This window comes from Rosa chinensis, chromosome 5, assembly GCF_002994745.2.
Source record: "Rosa chinensis cultivar Old Blush chromosome 5, RchiOBHm-V2, whole genome shotgun sequence".
In the NCBI taxonomy this organism is placed as follows: Eukaryota; Viridiplantae; Streptophyta; class Magnoliopsida; order Rosales; family Rosaceae; genus Rosa; species Rosa chinensis.
This window is the reverse complement of record NC_037092.1, coordinates 10,768,144-10,789,833: the sequence shown is the minus strand read 5'-3', so window position 1 is coordinate 10,789,833 and position 21,690 is coordinate 10,768,144. Positions and strand designations below refer to the sequence as shown.

General features: G+C 40.2%; 4 protein-coding genes across 5 annotated transcripts; 3 read left to right on the top strand and 1 right to left on the bottom strand.

The window, feature by feature from the left end:
• The first annotated feature begins 262 nt into the window (after positions 1-262).
• Positions 263-6,344, top strand: LOC112167084 (protein ALTERED PHOSPHATE STARVATION RESPONSE 1). 2 transcript variants are annotated; one of them, XM_024304051.2, is made up of 8 exons: positions 263-612; positions 1,237-1,368; positions 1,682-2,483; positions 2,988-3,172; positions 3,833-4,056; positions 4,584-4,914; positions 5,690-5,977; positions 6,068-6,344. In XM_024304051.2, the coding sequence occupies exons 3-8, from the start codon at positions 1,718-1,720 to the stop codon at positions 6,134-6,136; spliced, it is 1,863 nt and encodes a 620-aa protein (XP_024159819.1). In that variant the 5' UTR covers positions 263-612; positions 1,237-1,368; positions 1,682-1,717; the 3' UTR covers positions 6,137-6,344. The 2 variants fall into 2 exon arrangements, with proteins under 2 accessions (XP_024159819.1, XP_024159817.1); XM_024304049.2 differs by having other exon boundaries at positions 264-612; positions 5,690-6,344.
• A 259-nt stretch (positions 6,345-6,603) lies between these two features.
• On the top strand, positions 6,604-7,755 carry LOC112203117 (serpin-ZX). The gene has a single exon (XM_024344134.1). It carries the CDS (start codon positions 6,604-6,606, stop codon positions 7,753-7,755), a length of 1,152 nt encoding a protein of 383 aa, XP_024199902.1.
• A 6,718-nt stretch (positions 7,756-14,473) lies between these two features.
• Positions 14,474-15,208, bottom strand: LOC112203116. Its single transcript, XM_024344133.1, has one exon. It carries the CDS (start codon positions 15,206-15,208, stop codon positions 14,474-14,476), a length of 735 nt encoding a protein of 244 aa, XP_024199901.1.
• Positions 15,209-17,618: 2,410 nt separating this feature from the next.
• LOC112203115 (serpin-Z1A) lies at positions 17,619-18,589 on the top strand. Its single transcript, XM_024344132.1, has 2 exons — positions 17,619-18,044; positions 18,407-18,589. The coding sequence occupies exons 1-2, from the start codon at positions 17,619-17,621 to the stop codon at positions 18,587-18,589; spliced, it is 609 nt and encodes a 202-aa protein (XP_024199900.1).
• Positions 18,590-21,690: the final 3,101 nt, after the last annotated feature.

Here is a 21,690-nt window from a genome sequence, read left to right as displayed (position 1 = left end):
ATTACAATTCAATCTACACATCTGTTCACCATAAAATTCGATCGAAAATTTAATTCTTAAACCCATATATTCTTAATCAAACGTGATCTAGCTTGACCCTCAACTTCTTCATCCTTTTCTTAGTACCTAAGAAAGGGTCTAGTGAAGCTTTATCTCTTTTTATAGCTAGAAAGGTTAGTGCAACTTAAAGGATTAGCATGAGAAGAAAAGCATAATGAGTCCATGATAAAAGCCAAAAGAAGGTAGACAAAACTCTACACCAAAAAAAAAGAAAAAAGGAAGAAACACAAAACTCTTGTCACGGGGTCACATTAGTATTGGTCAGCAAAGCAACACAGAGACACTGGCAATTATGCTTTGAACTCTAAAGTGACAAAAGCCCACCTGACCATTTTTCCCAGTTCATCTCTACCTCCTCCTTCTAACACGCGCACCGCTTACCCTTCACACTAACCTGCGCACCCTTGCCCTTAATGGTCTGGTTGTTGGTGTAGTTGTATACTCATAAACATAGACACTGGAAAAACTACTCACTTCTGTCTCGTGGAGTGGCCCAGAAATAGTGTCTGTACTCTGTCATTTTCTTGTTCATGATTTGAGCTGCTTTGCTGGGTAAGTAATATAATAGTAACATTCTGATACCAATAGCAGTAATGTATTAGTAGGTTTGTGCTAAATTGCGCCTCTGTTGGCTTTGGATGCTTCTGTGTTCTGTATTGGGTTCTGTGCTAAGCTCTCTTTCTCTCTCTGTTTTCATAATGGTCTCCTTTTGAAAAGCATGAAAAATGCCACATCTTTATCTTGTTGTTCTTCTCATAAAGCTTTTTGCTTGGGGAAGATTCTACTTTCTGTGTTGATGTTCTGAAAACCCAAAATCCCTGGTAGTGGTAGCAGTAACTGTCCTTTAGTTTTTTTTTCTTTTTTTTCTTTTCTGATTTTGCTGGGCAAAGCTTTGATCTTTCTTTCTCTTTCCATCTCTGTGTGTTTCTGTTATTGACAGTTTCTATGCCAGACCCATTGTTAATTTCTTATCCTGTCTGGGCTTATATATTATTTTAAATATGTTTATTTATTTACCTAAGTTCACATTTTTGAAAACATATCTGAAACTTTGCTGCAAAACCCATAGAATTTTACTTCTGTCTAGTCCAGCTCTGTTTGGGTGTGGGATTTGGGGTTTCTGCAAGTGGGTAAATCTTGTTACTGATATGTTTGTCTTTGTTGGGGGATTTGAAGCATTGGAAGTAGGGATGCATTTTGGGTGATGATAGCAGATTCAGGATTTGGAGGTGTTTGATGTGGCAAGAATGATGAATTAATGGTGAAAAGGACAAGTTTTCTGGGATACTTGAAATTCACTAAGAGAAGGTACCCAATTATTGTTTTTTCATGTCATGCAAGATTTGGAATTAGCTGGGTTTTTCATATTGACTAGACTACGGAATGCATTTAATGGAAGATCTAAAATTTGGCTATGGAGGTTATACTGTTGTCTGTTTCTGAATAGTTGATCATCTGAGCTTGAATATTAACTGAAAAGTGGATTTGCATTATGTATTTATAAGGATGTGCCTTTGGTCTATGTTACTCATCGTATAAAAGATTACAAATACTGAAAACTGATCCTGCAATTGGGATTGATTTATCTAATTCACTATTATATATTTAATCATCGGCGCAGAAACTATTTTGTTGCTGAACTTGCCAATCTGGCAGAATGGGTGGTGTTGCATCAAGGATTAACAAGGAAGAAAAGGTTCGGGTTTGCAAGGAGAGAAGGAAGCTAATGAAGCAGTTGGTGAGGTTTAGAGGTGAATTTGCAGATGCCCAGTTGGTTTATTTGAGAGCATTAAGGAATACTGGAGCAACACTAAGACAATTTACAGAGTCTGAGTCATTGGAGCTTGAAACTACTACTTATGGCTTGCCACCATCACCGCCACCCCCTTTGCCCCCTTCCCCTCCACCACCACCTCCTCTCAGCCCTGACTTGAGAAAGTTGGATAATGATCGGAAAGAAGAAGCTGGCCTAGAAAAAAGCAGGGAAATTATGGAGGATGATGTCAGTACCCCACCAGACTCATCATCTTGGGACATTTTTGGTTTGTCTTCACCGCATTATCAGAGACATGATGAAACAGTGGAGCCACATGACGAGGAAAAGTGGGCAGAGACTAATTCGGAATTTGTGGAAGACGAACAGGAAGAGGAAACTGTTGCAAATGTTGTGAGTATGCTGCCTAAGAAACTGCAGCTCGAAGAATCGGTTGAGGATAATTCATCGACAATGAGGTGGCCATATCCTAAGGACTCTGCAGATACAACCATGGTACTATGGAAAAGCAAGAGGACCTTGGAGAGTATAGCTAAGGAGTTGGATGATTATTTTCTGAAATCTTCAGCTGGTTTAAAGGAAATTGCTATTCTTATGGAAATCAAAGGCAGGGATACAGTTCTGCTACAGAGTACTTATGAAAACAAAAGTAAGTACTAGCTCTTTTTATGCATTTGGCTTATCTTGGATATGCAGAGTATCTAATTTACCATCACTTTTGTTTATGCTTAACCTGTATTCAGTGTGATCGCACAATTAATTTGTCGTACCTCAAAATTACAACAAATTCGGTGGAGCATTATCCTTGTTGAGCATGCACACACTTCCAAGCCTTACCATTTTTCTTACAACTTCAGCAATATGAACCTGAACTGACACCAATAAGCATTATGCTTAGCGATTACTATTTGCCTTTTGTTGTTGTTGTTAATATATGTATCATTTTGACCAAAAGAAAAAACAGCACGGTTGTTAGGATATATCAGTAAATGTTTTAATTGGTCCTGCTTGATTTATAATCTTGCATTATATGCTTCCATATATTTGCAGCTTATTTATTCATGAAATGTTGATGGTTCTGCATCTGTGTGCTCACTGGCTGTTTTGTCTATTAAGTTCCTCCACAGATTCATTGTAACTGTACATTTTATAGGGAAGAGGTGCAATTCTGCAAAGGTCTTTAGTGCATTGTCATGGAGCCGATCTGCTAGGGCACTTCAATATTCAAGAGATGCTGTTGAGTCTAGTGGTCCTAGTGAACCTTGCAGGCCAGGAGCTCATTGCATCACTCTCAGGAAGTTATATGAAGCAGAAAATAAACTTTACAAGGAGATTAAGGTAAAAATAGTATTGACAAATTGAGTTTTACTTCTATCTAGCTGCATTTAAATTATTTGAAATGGAACGGTATAGATGATTATAATATCTGTGTGTGTTTGTCTGATAAAGTGTTTCTGATGTGCCATCCCATGAAACCACTGACTTCTCTATCTTTGTAACGTATACGTCAGATTAGCAGAATTTTTGATGATGGGGAATTAGTGTATTATGGTTGAGAATATCTTTATACTATGGCCGTTAAATTGCAAGCTACATTTTATTATGGAAATTGCAGTTAGTGTGTGTAATTCAGTCTGCTGAGATGTTGCTACCATTTGGTTCTAACTCAGCTTGATTGGAATGAGCCCATTAGTTTTCTACATCCATAAGGCCTTAGTCCTGAATTATTCTTGGTGCAGAGAGGACTAAAAACTACTCCATTAACAGCACTAGTTCTTCCACCTGATAATTTTTGTTCCTGGTGTCTGATTTAAGCAGTTTAACCTTTTTCGCATGGTATTGTCAAGTAGACTATTCTTATAATGTTGATGGTTAATACTTTTCCAATTTTTGGTTATTTGTATTATGTAATTAGCATGTACAATACTCTCTCTCTCTCTCTCCCCCCCTTTTCTAAACCTGCTTAATTAGGTTAAATTTAATCACTTTATCATGCAGGAGGAAGAGCTTACCAAACTAGAATACGAGAGGAAATCCAAATTACTGCAAAAACAAGAGGATGAAAACCTGGATTGCAGCAAGAGTGAGAAAACTCGGTTTAGTGTTGAGAGTTTGGAGGCTGACATCTTATGTCTTCAGCAGTCCATCAGCAGTACTCGTTTTTCTATAGTGAAGCTCATAGATGATGAGCTGTATCCTCAGTTGTGCACATTAATTTCCGGGTATAGTGGTCGATTTATCACTTTCTTGGAAAAGCAAAATGACTTGATGTTAGCCTTAAAGTACATGGGGACAGTAGAAAGTAAATTTTTCTTCATAATATTTTTCTTTTCTTGAAAAAGCAAAATGACCTGATGCTATTCTGTTAGCCTTAAAATACATTGGACAGTAGAACATAAAATTTCACTTCATGACTTGCTGAAACTCGTTCTCTAAGATGGAGGGAAATGATCATCTTTCAAAACTTTTATCATGCATTCCATTCATGGTTATAGAGAAGTGGTGATATATGTCCTCCCAAAGTTCTGTATCTTAGACTGAATCTCATTATCATTACTTCATTCTTCTTAACCTGTATTAAATTAGTCTTTAACTTGACGGGGACTTCATAAAGAACCTTGAATTAGTCTCTCCGGATTTGTCTTCAGCCTAAAACTTTGCCTTAAATGTGGAATTATATAGTAATGGCAAACATGTATGATGTATCCATCTACTTCTGTCCTGAGATTATCTTCTTTGGGGCTTGCAGACTTTTGCACATATGGAGAACGATGCATGAATGCCACCAAGTTCAGAATTTTGTTTCTCAGCAGTTGAATAATCTTACTGATATTCATAAGATTGACTTGAGCACCACCTATCATTGCCAAGCAGCAATTCAACTAAAGTCTGAGGTATCTTGTTGGAACAACAGCTTTTCTGAAGCCATAAAATCGCAACAAGAATATGTCAGAACTCTTTGCAGGTGGATCCAACTCATTGATAATCCTGTGGATGATCATCCACAGAGTTTGTACTCTTCTGCTGTTCGTTGCTTGTGTGACCAATGGCAGCTTGCCCTTGATAGATCACCAAGTAAGGTATGATCTTTTTCTGGGCACCATTGATTTTCTAGACAGTTTAACACTCCAAGAGCATTCTTGACGATCTATTGTAACTGCTGTTGTGTAAATGCTGTCACTGAAAGTCTAAAAGCAGACCATATATATTGACATGCTACCATTACTTTTTTGTTCTTAGAGTTTCAATGCTTGGAGTCTAACTTGCAATTTTGGTTAGAGACTTGGGCAGTTTGATGGTCACTTGTGTCTTGCCAAGGAATATTAACCAGTTTTCATGTATGCATAGACCAAGTTTTAATTGCTTCTGAAAAGCCTATGTGGCTGTGGAAATGGTGCAAATATTCAAATTAAACTTAAATATAGCATTCTGAGGGGAATCTTATGGTGTCACGCTGCACTCCTGCACATGCTCTACCTTCAGATTCTAGGGGCTGGGAATCCATATGCTGCCTAGTTTGGTATTGGTTTTGAGCGTTGAATGGTTACAAATAACAAAAGTGTCCTGTGATGGTATGGAGTAGCTAAGTTAAAGGAAATAAATTATAGAGTTGTAGGTGTTCAGTTTGGTAATCTAGTTAAGATGGAAGGAATCCATGGTGCTAGAGACTTAATTAGGACAACTTTTCATTCTTCTCAGAGTTCAAGAACTAAGAACACTAGACTAACTGATTTTTTTCTGATGAATTCACAATGTCTTAACTCTTAATGCTCTGCAAGGTTTTATTAACTACCTCATGTACTGTTTTTGTATGGGAAGTTGCCATGTTTGTTTGATGCTTTATTGTTCTTACAGGAAGCAGCAGAGGCCATCAAGAGCCTTCTATCAGCCATCCACAGAATTTGTCTGCAGCAAGAAGAGGAGCACAATCTGCAGAAGAAATCCGAAAAACTCGAGAAGAGGCTGCAAAAGGAGTTGTATTCATTAGCTGACTTGGAGAAAAAGATGGAGCTCAGCTTCACCGATGGAGATGCGTGCTCGGACCTAGGCCCTAAGCATCCTTTCACAATAAAGAGGGATAAAACTGAAGCCTTGAAGAAGCAAGTGGAAATTGAGAAAGCCAGATATCACAACGCAGTCCAGGTCAGCAAGAACCTGATATTGGACAATCTGAAAACAAGCCTTCCCAAGGTGTTCCAAACATTGATGGCATTTTCTGGTGCTTATGTTCAGGGCATTGAGGCTATATCTAGTGACACCAAGCCAGCAGAGAGTTCTGATGGTGAAGTTCAAACCTTATAGAATCAATATTTTTCTCTCAGAAATACGGAGATGAAGTGGAGGCTATGGGTTATCACAGTGGTTAAAGATATTGCTGAAGATTATTTTAGATGGGCGGATCTAATTGCTTTTGCGAGGGAGGAATGTGTTATACTGCTCAACCATTTCTGCCCTAAGAAACTCTAAAGAGGATGTTTGTAATTCAAACCTAAGTAAATATTTTGGTCAACACCATTGTTTGTACGAATATTGCCTGATATGTTCCTTTTCTGATTAGGACTAAGTTTCCTAATAGATTTAGATCACCTATTTTGATTATAATTTATTAAAAAAAAATTAGAAACCATTTGTTCTAAAATACAATTTTGGTTATGTGTTAAAACCCTAATCCCACAGAAACCTAAAGCTAGCACTATTTCATTCTGCAATATTTACACGGCCGATCTCCTCAGCTTTTCACCTCCTTCCTCTCCAAGCAACCACCAACAATGGATTTCGAAGCTCTCAACGCTCTCAAAGAAACGATTAGTAACCAAACCGACGTCGCATTGGAGATAACCAAGCAACTCCTTCAAACAGAATTGAAGGACGAGAACATGGTGTACTCGCCTCTATCCATCCATATTTTGCTTAGCATGATAGCCGCTGATGAAACCGGTCCTTCTCTGGACCAGTTTCTATCTGTCCTCAAGTCCAAGTCCACCAACGACCTCAACTCCCTAGCCTTCAACCTAGTCACGGCCGTTTTAGCCGATGGCTCCGCCAGTTGTGGTCCATGTTTGAACTTCGCCAATGGTCTTTGGGTCCGCGAGCCTCATTCTCTCGAATCATCTTACCAACAGGTTCTGTGCAATTCTTACAAGGCCTCAATTAAGCAAGTCACTATGGGAACCAGTTCCGAGGAGGTGAGAACTGAAGTGAATGCATGGGTGGAGGAACAGACTCGAGGCCTCATCCCTGAGATTCTTCCTCCAGGCTCAGCGAATGGGATTCGCATTAGTGCAAATGCTTTATACTTCAAAGCAACATGGTACGATGAATACTTCCATGAATCAGAGACCAAAGAGGATGTGTTTCACCTTCTGGGGGGAGACATAGTCGATAAAGTACCTTTCATGACCAGCAGTGCTGAGCACTGTATTACTGCCTTCGAAGGCTTCAAAGCCTTGAGACTTCCTTACCAAGCAAGTGAAGACTACGAGGATTGCCGATCCTTTTCTATGTGGTTGCTTCTTCCAGGTGCAATAGATGGGCTGCCAGCTCTGGCGCATAGAGTTTGTTCAGAGCCTGGGTTTATAGATGTTCACCTTAGATCGTGGGAACGTGTTGAGGTTGGTAAATTCTTGATCCCAAAGTTCAAGATTTCTACTAGGTTTGAAGCCTCCGATATTCTGTGGAAACTAGGGCTGACGGCTCGTTCCTCGGAGATGTATCATCAAGCCATAATTGAAGTTAATGAAAAAGACACAACAGCTGCAGCTGCTACTGTTGATGATATGTGTTTTGCTATGTGTGAAGATTATAGGATTAAAAAGAAAGAAGACTTTGTGGCGGATCACCCATTCATGTTTCTCATAAAGGAAGATAGGACCGGAACGGTGCTGTTCATGGGACATGTGCTCAATCCTCTTGGTGACTGAATAATGTTGTTAGAAGATATGCTTTAATGTTTCCTAGCTAGTTTTATTGTATGGATTATATTTGATGTTTGCTATTTACTTTCTTCATTTTCTATGAAACAAAATGGGAGAAGTTGCTCTTATTTTCTTTTGAATCAATATCTATCAATGATTGTCATTACAAGATGGTATTATTCTTTTGAATCAATATCTATCAATGATTGTCATTACAAGATGGTATTATTGTAATGATGCTCAATCAATGAATTAGTCTTTCATTCCCCTAAAAAAAAAATGATTGTCATTACTCGAGGCAGAATGACCATTACATATCCCTCTAATGTCATTGACCATTGACCAAATAAACAAGATATGAGGCTGTGAAGGTACCACGGTGATACATAGTAAACCACTCATTATACATCTCGTTCTCACTTAATAAAGCGAGCTTATAAGCTATAATAGCAAATAGGCCAAGTAAAGTAAAACTATACTTAGTGGCACTCATTAACAACTAACAAGCAAATAGAGAATTATTAGAAAAAGCAAAACTAAACTAAATAAAGGCCACAACATAAGGACCCAGATTTTTTCCGCCCGAGCCCAACAATCTCTAGCCCAAAACCAAACCAGTGCCGCACTCTGCGAATCCGCCTACAACAACATCGCTCAATGCCGGCGCCACCATGAGGAACACCACCAGCACCGGATCATCAGCGAACTCGTGCAGAAGAAGACCCGAACCAAAGGACACATATCACGACCTTAACCAAAGGATACAAATCAGCAACACAATAAGCCACCTGCCACCTGCCACCTACCACTGCGTGGACGTCCCTCATATTGCCGCCGCCATCGCTGCAACACCACTGTCAATCTCCATGCTTCAGCACAACAATGAACCTGAATCCAGCGCTGCTGCTGTCAAACTCCAAGCCAAAAACCAAACCCGAAAGGCCACATGTGAGTCTTTAGAAAAACATTGTCGTTCGGCAACAGCAACGGTAGATATGCCAGCAACCGCCGGACGAGACACGCTTGAAAGTCGGCTAGGATTCAAAGATGGCTTGGAATAAAATCGGAGAAGTTGCTCTTATATATGGTCTTACGTACGTGATATATATATATATTTTTTTGAAAGATAGAGATAGGGGAAACACCCTTAATTCTGATTATTCAAGTGAGTAGTAAAGGCGTTAGACCTCGGAGGGGACATTAGACCTTCACTCCGGGTTACATTACAAGCTTTAATAATATCCTCATCGAGAACGTCTTGAATAATAGCAGGAGTTTCGTCTAACTAATACTCATCAACATAAGAGTAACTAGCATTCTAGCAACATGCGCTAACCTATTGGCTACGCTGTTTGCTTCTCTAAAAATGTGTCGCACTTGTAAAGAATTGAAAGCTTGTATGTAAGACTTACAATCCTCCACGAGGCGACCAATATCTGACAAATTCTCAGTTGTATGTGCAACTGCTGCTGCAAGAACTGCACAGTCACACTCTATATCCACATCATCCCATCCTTGGTGAATTGCAATGAGAAGCCCACCCCTCAATGCTTCTGCCTCCATGTGTAAGGCTGAAGCCACATGATTGAAAGGCCTTGCTAGGGCAGCCAAGCACAACCCTTGCTCATTCCTAACCACCACACCGATACCACCTTTCCCCTTATCAATTCGGAATGCTCCATCCACATTAATTTTGAGTCTGCCACTGGGTGGGAAACGCCAAAATACCTGCTGCCTCTTTCCCTTTCTACTGACTGATTTATGGACTAGCTAATAGTCCTCCAACCAACGAGCAGCCCAACATATTGAGTTCCAACTTTGAAAGACACCAGCCTTCCAGACAACGTTATTCCTCTCCTTCCACAAAACCCACAGCAAGACAAAGAAAAGCTCCCTTTGTTGTGAAGTCATTTTGTCCATCATATCAAACACCCAATGTGAGCCCCGGAAAAGTGTGTCGAGTTTAGTGGAGATCGTTCGAGAAATTGTTTAACGATCTCTGTGATCATCCACGCGCCCGAGAGGATTTTCAGAAATTTTCATCAAGTGCAAACCTCAATTTGAGAGTTGGATATTAAAGTACACGACACGACGAGTTCGTGGAAATTTTCGGAGGATTATTCGGCTACTCGGGCCATTTATCGTGATTTTTCGAAGTTGTGGGATTTTATAAAATTAATTAAAGAAAACTAGGGGGTGCAATCTGGGTCGTTTATCCTCTCCACCGATTGATCTGGACCATCAATTTCACTTTAAAAGAGAGGAGGACCAAGTCAGATTGATCCAGAACACTCGAGAGAGCATCAGAGCTCTCTGACCCGAACTGCAACTCGCGACCCGACTGGAAATCACCCCTCCGGCCATCTCTCTGCGGAGGACCACCGGAAAAAGCTTCGTCTGGCCGTCGCCTACGTTCCTATGGTCTCAGATCATACATGCAGCGACTGCGAACGGAGAGCAGACAACGAGAAGCCCCGACCTGTCTCCAGCAACCTCTGCAATTTCCGGCGACTCCGGCCACCGTTTGGGCTGCCTTTGGTAGGGAACTTCATCCTCTCGTCAAGCTCTACATGTCTGTATAATTAATTTTTTTTTTAAATTTGATCGAGTGTTGACAATTTCGTGTCTGGGTTTGGCCTCGGGCTACTGTGTTCTTCGACGCCGGCGACTCTTCCGTCCTTTCTGGGCTTCGTTTTTGGCTGGACAGCATCTGTAGGCCGGGCCTCAAGGATCACGCTAGGTTGTAGCACCAAAAACATCAGTTCTTCCTCAAACCAGCTTCGGCAGTGTGTAGGAAACTGGGTTTGGCTTAAATCAATTCTTGAAGGTATAATTTGAACCTTATTACCCTTGTTGTGACAATCGAAACTTGATGAACTGAGTTGGGTGGTTTGGTTGAGATTGAAATATCTCGGTCATAAGTTTGATTGAGTGTGCAGAATGGGTTATGTGTTGATTTGAGTGGATTGTGATTGTGGAAGCATAGCTGACTAGTTAAGGTTTGGTTGTTGATGTTCTGCTCGTGTTGGTTAAGATGGTTGATAAGTATTGCTAGTGAACTTGGCAAGGAATAAATATTTCAATGGAAGAGATTAATTGTTGTGAAAAGTTTGAAAAATGGTCAGGTCATGAAGCTTCGGTGTCCATAGTAAATTCCGTCGAATTACTATGCGACAAAACTATTAAGTAAATTTGAGATCTTTCGTTAGTCAAGTTGTTATTAGTTTGTTTGTGTATTTTGCGGTTTGATAATGAGTAAAGAGAAGAATTATATATATATATATATATATATATATATATATATTGGGTGGCCTTAGTAAATCGGGTGCACTCAATATATGTTTGGTCGATAACGTAACTTCAAGTGAATGTTCGATAATTTAGGTAATTATCAAATCTACCTCGATTGGTCAAACATGGTCAAATGTGGTCAACCCTTGGTCAACTCCTGGTTAAACCAGGAAAAGTTGGGGTTGGACGATATATTAATCGTTGAGATTTCGTTTAACTGTTCAAAAGTTATTAACTATCGAAATGTCGGAACTTAGGACTCCAGCTACCCGAGGAACGGAAGATTCGTGATTTCCGAACAACGTGAAATGGTAAAGCTTCGAAATCCAGGTAGGGGACTCGGGACTCTCTATTGGCTAGTGGTTTTCCATATTTGTTTATATACGTGATGCATGATGAAAGTATTTTGTTAGTTCAAATTTAATATGTTTTTAAGTTAACGTGCGTATAAGATTGTTGATGGCGGTGGGTGAGAGCGGAAAGGTGGTCGATGACTTCCTTGGGGATTAGCCACCCCTAAACCTCCGGAGGGTTAGCTACACCGGTCGGATGATGTGCAGTCGCAATGACGACCCGGTTCCGTGTGTGTAGCTAGTGTGATAAGTTGGCGCTCTGTGACTGGTAAGGTCAGATATTGGTTCTATGGAACCACGCCATCAGGTAAAGCGCACGTAGTTTTCTAATCATGCATCGAGTTTTTAAAGTTTGTCGTTCCTTAAAATGTTTGGTTTAAGCTTATTTTCATACTGGGATCCCAAATATATATTTACTGGTTTCAAACCTAGTCGTGGTAGAGTTCCTGTAGAGCAGCGAGAACGAAAGCTCACCCCTACAACAGTTTGGATGCAGGTACTGTGCACTGGTAACGGGACAATAGCGGATGGAGCTGGGTGTGCAGATCAAATTCGGTAAATTACCTTTTTATTTCTTGAACTTCGTATTCCGAGACCTGTAAACAGTCAACTGAGTGTCAAATCCAGTCACACTCTTGTTCTTTGAAGTGCGTACCCTTTTTGTGAACACTAATTCCAAGCTTTAGCTGATTGAAACAAATTTTTTCACCTCAAAAGTATTTGTAGCTTCCGCTGTGTTTCTACGAAAGGTTTTCAAACAAAATGCCTAGCGGTTCTCTAGAATGTAAATCGAGCATTCGGTTTATGTTTTAGAGTCTCGCGGCACTGTGACGTGCTTAAGCTGGTGAGGTGTAGCTTGGGCCGTTACACCCAATCCCCCATAGAAAGAGCTACATGGTTAGAAGAAACTAACGCTAATGGGGAACTCAACAAGAAAAGAGCCACCATTTTACAATTCTTAAACACTTGCAACTCATCCTCCAGAAACTTATGACAAATGACACACAACCCATCCGGCAAAGTAACATGCCTTTTGAGCAAATTTTTCTTAGTTGGAACAATGCCTTTCACCAACCTCCAAATGAAAGCACGTACCTTGGGTGGAACATTACTCTGCCATATAGCCTTCCAATACTTCCCAACAACGTTGCCAACAGAAGATGATGCTCCGGTCACCCCCTTCACAGTAGGAGTACTCCGTGCAACGTTATAACAGCTCTTCACCATAAAAACCTTTCTGATCATAATGCCACATATACCTATCATCTGGTTCGCGCAAGCTTATAGGGATTTCTGTGATGAGTTCAGCCTCCTCACGAGAAAATAACTCGAAAACAATATCCTCCAACCACTCCTTCCCGTCCCAATCAATCAAATCACTCACCAACCAATCCTCAGTACCAATCATAGGGAGAGAGAAGGCCTGAAGGTATGAGGCAAAGGTAGCCACGGATCGTTCCAGATTTTAATACAATCTCCACGCCTTACCTGGTATCGTAAACCATTCTTCAATAACTCCCTACCGGCCAATATGCTCCTCCATGTAAATGAAACCCCACTCTGAAGCTCCGCTCCTAAGAAATCAGTATGGGGATGATATTTGGCCTTAAATAACTGAACAATAAGAGAAGAAGGCTGCTGTAACAACCTCCAACCCTGCTTGGCAAGCAATGACAGATTGAAGGTATGCATATCTCTAAAACCTAAGCCCCCCTCTGACTTAGGAGTACACAGTTTATCCCATGCGAGCCAGTGGACCTTAGAATCCTCCACTCTATCACCCCACTAAAACTGAGCCATCACACAGTACAATTCATTGCAGAGGTGATGTGGGAGCTCGAAACAACTCATGACATAGTTTGGAATGGACTAGGCTACAACTTTTACCAAAATCTCTTTCCCTGCAATACTTAGGGTTTTTTCACGCTAGCCCTGAGTTCTCTTCTTCACACGTTCAACTAGAAAGCTAAAAGCATCTGTCTTCGAATAACTTAGCTCGATTGGAAAACCGAGATACTTTTCATGCTTATCCACACGAGAAACCCCCAAAACAAAAGGTATACAATCTTGTCGAAGGCGAGGTACATTCCTGCTAAAAGAGATACTACTCTTCTCATAATTGACAAATTGCCCAGAAGCTCTTTCATAGTTAGCGAGAATGTCCTTCAGCTCCAAACACTCGTCAAATTCAGCTTTAAAGAAGATGAAAGAGTCATCTGCAAAGAACAGATGACTCACACTAGGAGCCGCCCGACAAATTTGCACCCCATGTATATCATGTCGTTGTTCAGCTGTAGAGATCAACTTGGAAAGAACCTCTACGCACAATAGAAAAAGATAAGGTGAAATTGAATCACCTTCCCTCAGTCCACGCTTCGGACGGATTCTCCCTCGTGGTTCCCCATTCACAATAAACTCATAAGAGACAGTTCAAACACAACTAAGAATCCAGTCAATCCAAACCCTGTTGAACCCCAAACGCACCATAACTGCCTCTAAAAAGGGCCACTCAACCCTATCATAAACCTTACTCAGGTCAAGCTTTAGAGCAGCATATCCTTTCTTACCGCTTCTTCGATTCTTCAGGAAATGTGAAATTTCAAAGGCCACTAATGAGTTGTCCGAGATGAGCCTCCCAGGCATAAAAGCACTTTAATAGGGACTAATCGAATCATACAACAAAGGCTTCATACGATTAGCAAGAACCTTGGACCCAATTTTGTACAACACATTACAGAGGCTTATTGGGCGTAGCTGTGCCATTGTCTCCGGTGCTTTGACCTTTGGGATCAGCGTAACACTCGTGTGATTAACCTGTCTTAGTAGCTCATCATTTCCTATAAATTCTCTGATTGCCGCTACCACATCTCCACCTACAACCTCCCAAAAGTGTTGATAAAAACCCGGGGAAAAACCATCTGACCCGGTGATTTTGAAGGATGCATTTGCTTTAGAGCAGTGAAGACTTCCTCCGCTTCAATCACCCTACTAAGCTGCTCATTCATGTCGGATGTTACAAATCTGGGCAACACACTAACCACTTCCTGTATGTTAGTAGGAGTTGAAGTAGAAAACAAAGACTAAAAATAACTGAGCACAACATGTTCCAAATCCTTATCATCAGTACACCAATTCCCATCATCATCAAAGAGCCCTTTGATTGTATTCTTCCTCCTCCTATTAGTAGCTCTTTGGTGAAAAAATTTAGTTTTCATATCACCATCAGAAAGCCAGAAAACTTTTGCTCTCTGCTTCCAAAACAATTGCTCCCTCTGTAGTAGTTCACTAAGTTTGTTCTCCAGCAAACTCCTCATCTCCTTGATCTGTTCACTAACACTAGAATCAAAACCCACTGCCAACTGAGCCCGCGCCACTTCAATTTCCTTTTTTAAGCTACCAAACTTCGACGCACTCCACTCAATAAGAGCTTCCCGTGTATTATGTATCTTGTTGCATACTGCCCTTAGAGGCTCCTCCCCATTAGTGCCCCACCAACCATTCTGTACTGCTTGCAAACAGTCATCCTCATGATGCCAAAGTTCTTCGAATCGAAACCTTTTCTTCCTCTTTCTTTTACTTCTCCGCTTCCGTGCCCTAATTTCAATTAAAATAGGTAGATGATCACTCTTGTTTGGGTGAACATGCATCACCCTTGAGAGAGGAAAAAGCTCTAACCAAGAGTTGGAGGCAAAGAAACGATCCAACCGTACCTTTATCACCTCCCCATGTCGGTTTCCCCTCCAAGTGAAGCTAGGACCTGAGAACATCAAATCTTTAACACCGTAAACATCCATTGTCTCTCTAAAAGCCTCCATCTTCCGTAAACACCTCATAGGACCACCCTCCTTCTCATGTGCCCACAGTATCTTATTAAAATCTCCTTCGATTAGCCATGGAAGAGTACATTGTTGGCTTAGAGTTTTGAGCAATTCCCAAGTGCGATGACGGTCCGTAACCTTAGAGTAGCCATATATTCTAGTAAAACGCCACCTTCCCTCATTTGATGAACCTCCCACAATCACATCGATATGACATTTAGAATAGGACAAAAGACTCACCTTAATCTCATCCTTCCATAAGATATAAAGACCCCCACCTCTATTGTAACCCTTATGCTTCTTCTTTTTTCGAAAACTACAAAAAACTGAAAAACAATTCTTCCACCCCAACGATTTCTTCATGGAAAGCATCTCCCCCTTGGAAACACCACGTTTCACAAAGAAAAACCAGTTTGGGATTAATGAGGAATAACATCCCTTTAAGTCCATCAACTGTCCAAGGGTTCTCAAGCCCTTGGCAATTCCAACATATAGTATTCATGGCTCGTGATGGGTCGTAACCGGACCCATCACGGAGGGACATTTAGAACGCCCTGAGTTACCAGCTGAAATCACTCCTCTCCTCCTGTAAACACTCACCGCAAACCCCTTCTTAGCAGCTTCATATAGTCCAGATCAAAGTACGACACCTTAGTTTGCCCTGGAAGCCAAACCGCTGCCATCCTTCTGAGGGGTTTCTCTACATCAACAACCTTTAACGTTGTTCCAAGATAGATCCCATGCTCTGGCTCATCAACCTACCTACCGCATTACCAATTCGCACCCCCGTCTCCTTATCCATAAACAACGGTGGGATACCCCGAGCCCTAATCCAGAAAAACTGCATATTAAGAGGGATTTGAAGTGGGTCGTCCATCCCATCCGTGGTTGCCACCGCAAACAAGGCTTTGTCAAAATGCCATGGACTGCCATGTAGAACTCTATTCTGATCATACCCGCGAGTAAATGAGAAAGTGATCCGATCACTCCCCTCCAAAGCCAAAGCAGTAACACGAGATCTCTCATACATACCCTTCTTCGGAGTCCAGAGAGATCGCATCATCCCAATAAGCACCTCCTTGCAATAGGGCTTATTAGTCAATAGCCTGCCGACCAACAAAAACTTCTTAGGTTTCCAGATCTTTGGATCATCCGGGAGAACAATCACCTCCGCCTCCTCCTCGGTCAATGCTAACTGTCGCACAAGACTGCCAAGCTCCTCCTCCATTCTGGACAGAAAAGAAGACCCAGTTCTCCACCCCTCTCTAATACACTCCAAGAAAGCAAACATACGTAGAAAGAATCCACGATGTTAACACAACGATCAATTGTAACCTTCAACACGACCCCGCGACCATATCAAAGGAAACCCTCACTCTTCTAAATTTTAGAGAGAAGGGACTCGGAGACAACTCACTGACTCAGAGAAACTATTAAGTAGTCATGAACTACCACGTATCTGTGGTTCCAAACAACCTACGTACGTGATATATATGTTCTTAATTGTCTTTTTTTTTTTCTCAAGGTACAAGGTGCCTTCCACCTCCAAACCCTAAAGGGTTTAGAAAATTACAACTTACTTTCCTCTCTTAATACAAGATATTGTTTTGCTTTGTCATACACACACAGGGCCCTTCTAACTTTTTGGGGCCAATTTAAGGGATAACTTATTAGACTTATTTTTCGATCACAAGTTCACATCTAAACTGTTTAGTTAGTAAATCATTTCTGCAAGTTTTCAGCCAAATTGATAATCCTTAAGACATTCATAATAGTGATTTACTAGTTATGAACACGAATGGTTTTTTTTTTTTTTTTTTTAAAGAGGATCAAAGGATTTCACTCCTACCCCCATGGTGACTTGAACTCAGGACTTAGATCCTAGGTAGTTGAACACGAATGGTTCAAGTTGGACAGATTTAGTTCATCCATTGATTTAATCTAGTTCGATACATTAACGGTCACCAATTTGGATGAACATTTGTAGAAGTGATTTATATATTAGAACCTAAAAACTGGATGGTTGAGATGCTGAAATATGATCAAAAAGTGAGTCTCACACCATATCCCTTAAAATGGCTTAAAAAAATGTTATTTAGTGGAAGGGCCCTCTCTATATATTTGTTTTGTTCTTCCTAAAGCCTGAGCGCCTCGCCCAGCCATAGATCTCAAAAACCCAATTGTACCTTCAAACAAAAAACGAAAAACAACAACAACGGATCTCAAACAATCCATCAGCAACAAACCGACGTGGGACTGGAGATCACGAAGCAACTCCTTCAAACTGAGTTCAAGAACACAAACATGGTGTACTAGCCACTATCCATCCACATCGTGCTGAGCATAGTAGCCGCTGGGAAAACTGGTTCCGATCTTGATCAGTACGTTTCTTTCTTTTCTCAAGTCCATGTCCTTCGACCACCTTAACTCCGTAGCCTACCATCTCATCACTTCCGTTCTAGCCGATGGATCGGCCAAAGGCGGGTCATGTTTGAACTTGGCCAACGGTTTATGGACAGACGAGTCTAAACCTCTTGAGGATTCTTACCAAGAGGTGGTGTGCGAGTCTTACAAGGCTTCCCTAAAGCAAGTAGATTTCAAGGCCAACCCCGGTAAAGTGAGAGTTGAAGTTAATTCATGGGAGAAGAAGGAGACAAAAGGCCTTATCACTGAGATTCTTCCTCTAAACTCAGTCACCAACGAAACAGGACGCATCTTTGCAAATGCTTTATACTTCAATGCCTCTTGGAGAGAGAGCTACCGCTTCCATGAACCCTACACAAAAGAGAAGGATCATGAGTTCCACCTTCTCAATGGGGACTCGGTCAAGGGAGTACCTTTTATGACGACTTGACGAGCAGTGACTCCCACCTTGGCTTTTGATGTCTTTAAAGTCTTGAAACTTTTTTACGAAACAGGTGAAGATGACGGCCGATGTTTCTCTATGTGCTTGCTTCATCCAGATGAAAGAGATGGGCTGCCATCTCTAGCTGAGAGAGTTTGTTCAGAATCCGGTTTTATAAATGGTCATCTGAAGAGTACAAACCTAGACTGGGTTGAAGTGGGTGAATTCTTGATTCCAAAGTTTAAGTTTTCTTCGGCGTTTGAAGCCTCGGGTATTCTGGAGAAACTAGGACTGGTGTTAAACCCTCTGGGGCAATATGTCATGAATGCTTGATTGAAGTTGATGAACAGAGAACAACAGCTGCAGCTGCTACTGTTTATGTAGATGACTGTGACTGTAAATGTAGTGATGATGATTATGAGCCTAAAAAAGAAGACTTTGTGGAGGATCACCCACTCATGGTTGTCATCAGGGAAGACAAGGCTGGAACACTGCTGTTTATGGGACATGTGCTTAATCCCCTTGCAGGCTGATTACTAATGTTGGAAGATATACTTTGTGTGTGTGTTGAATTTTGCTTTTTAAAATTCATTCTAGCTATTTGGTTGATTCTTGTTAAGCAAGTTAAATTACGTTTGGCAGTTGTTTTGGATCATATTTTCTAGTGGTACTATTGTTTTCTTTTTTAATATAGATAAAGGTCTTGCTCTCTTATTTATGATCTTGCGTTATATATACTCTGCGTGGTCGATCATGAATCAATATATGGAAAACAAATTATTATCCTGCAACTACATGTTGTATGGCACCGATCGAGCAGTGCAGTACTACTTCATTCTCAGTACATAGTAAGTAGTAACTACATCTAGAATGTGGTGTGTAAGTATATTGGACTATCACCATTCAACACATGACTTTCCCGAAGTTACTAGGAAATCAGAAGTTGCAAAGTACTAGGAGAGTATTTCTCCTACTTATCAGGAGGCTCAAGGAAATTGATGAAGATTGCAGAGTTGCAAAGTACTAGGAGAGTATTTCTCCTACTTATCAGGAGGCTCAAGGAAATTGATGAAGATTGCATAATCAGATCACGAAGAGGGAATCAAGGAGAATCACCTCACTGATCTTGAGTTAAAGTGGTATTCATTCCATATCATTCATATGATTTCGAATTTGATATGCATATTGATTAAGTTGATTTGAACATTAAAAGATTCTTGATGCATATCAAATATGGATTGGATCTGCACATAGTTAGAAAGTATTTATCAAAATCAGTTTTAAAAGGTTTCCTTGTTTATCTTATTTGAGATAAAAAGAGATTTGATTGAGGGGGAGTCTTGCTCCCCTATAAAAGGTTTCGGAACTGTTTTTATAAAGCAGAGTTTTTGAGATAAAAAGTGTGTTGTGTGTGTTGCATAGTCTTTACAAAACATTTTCATGAAAAACTCTCCTTAATCGATCATTGTATGTTCCTTCTTTGTTGTGTTACATGAGATCAGTGAGGAAGGAAGTTGAGACAGTGCAGATAGCAATACTACTATAGATCAGATAGTTCTTGTGTAGAATAGGTTGTGCAAGTTGTAAACAAGTTAGCTGTTTTGCTTGTAATGTGGTTGTGTTAAATACCACAACTTGTTTCTTGTAAGATGTGATTTCTTAGTGGATTGTTTTCTATGTGTGGGTTACATAAAACGCCTCGCAGTGATGTTTCCTCGGTGGTGAGGTTTACACTGCGTCAGCAAGTCTTTGAGTTGCAATTTGTTTAATTTTGATAAAATTGTTCAAAGCAAAGCCTTATCACTCAAATCTATTCCATATGGTATTTTCATGGTGTCAGGCTTTTGAGAGGATAGGATACGCTGCAATGACACATTGTTCAATGTGTTGCTTATTTGTTTCGTGCCACATTCCCTGCTGGTTTGGACTTTGAGGTTCACAGTGAAGAAGAAGAAGGGAATGACACTAAGGTGTTTGGTTTTGAAAGTTTGGTTGTTATGTTGTATTCTTAACTAACCTGTATTTGAACTTTAAAATAATGTCTCCCTAAGACCTTAAGATTGATTTTGGTATGCAACATTTACCGATCACAAAAATTTAACAACAAAATTGACCCATTCGACTCAGCTTTACAACAAGACCTGATACGACAAAAAGTAAATATTTCACCATGCATTGAAGTACATATGATCAAGATGTGCATGTCATCTATATATGGCTATTCCATTAAGTGATTTTGTTTTTCGGTCATTTAAGGGAGCAAGCCCGAACTTGAGATTTTGAGACTTGAGGTGAAAAATAAAAATGGGCCTATATTTTTTATAGAAAAGAAAAAGAAATGGCCAAAAAAATTATTAAAAAAAAAAAAAAAACTCAACAAAGAGGGGATTCGAACCTAAGCTAGGAGTAACATAAAAGAAATGAATGCAACTTGCTAACTAAACCAATCTTATCGTTTAGTAAAAGACTTATATTTTATTTACTTAATAGTTTTTTTAAATACCCCTAGAAAAAAAAAATTAGGCCCTGACGAGACACCGGGCCTGAGTCAGCTGACTCACGGGCCTCATGTCAGGTCCGGCTATGTAAGGAAGTTTTCCTGGTTGCTGGCCCTGATGTGAGTGTTGTCTATGCAAATGGGCTCGAGTTTTATTTATTTATTTTTTGGCCTTTCCTTTAATTTTTACCTCTAAATTTTAATGTTGTAAGAATTTCTCCTTCCATAGGGGAGGAGTTTGTGATTCCCCAGCTTTTAGACATGTCACCAAAAGTATTTGCACTTCGTGTGCCTCTTCTCATTTTCCCATGAGTGGTGGAGGGTAGTTTCAGGTGCGCTTCATTATCTTAAAACAAAATTAAATTACTTAAGTAATAGCTATTTTACTACCCATTATGTATAATTTGGCTGATCAACAATAGAGACATGATTCTAAAAAAAAAAAAAAAAAGGCCATTTATTTAAATGTCAGCCTACTACTGTTACAATGTAATTTCCTAAAGCTAAGTTTCTCACACAAATCATCTAACAAAAAGATCAAGAGCTACTCTAAAATTTCTCCGGCGAAGGAGGCTAGGTTGCTCAAGCTAGATAACAATCTAACGTACACCAATCTCATTGCATCTAACATAAATTTAATGTTGAACTAAATTCTGCTTACTACCCTGTACTTTCAATGGTTCATCAGTTCAGTCCCTGCACTTCTAATTTAATCAGAAAAGTCATTGCCCTCTCTAATTTCATCAAATCAATCCAATCCATCACCTCTCTGTCAATTTTCAGAGAAAATTTCCAAACTACCCATCTGCATTCACAACACTAACACGTCAACGGGTTGACTAGCGATGGGTAGTTTGAGAATTTTTCCTATGAGAAGGTCCCACGTCAGCATTTTAACAGCAAAAATTGACGGAATAGTGATGGATTGGATTGATTTGATGAAATTGGAGAGTGCAAGGACTTTTCTGATTAAATTAGAAGTGTAGGGACTGAACTGATGAACCCTCGAAAGTACAAGGTAATAAGCAGAATTTAATCCTTTAATGTTTTAAGATATGTTACTTTTGAATTTACAAATTGAATCAAATTAACTTATTAGTTGTTTTAGGGAATTAGAAATTGAGAGAAATTCGCTGT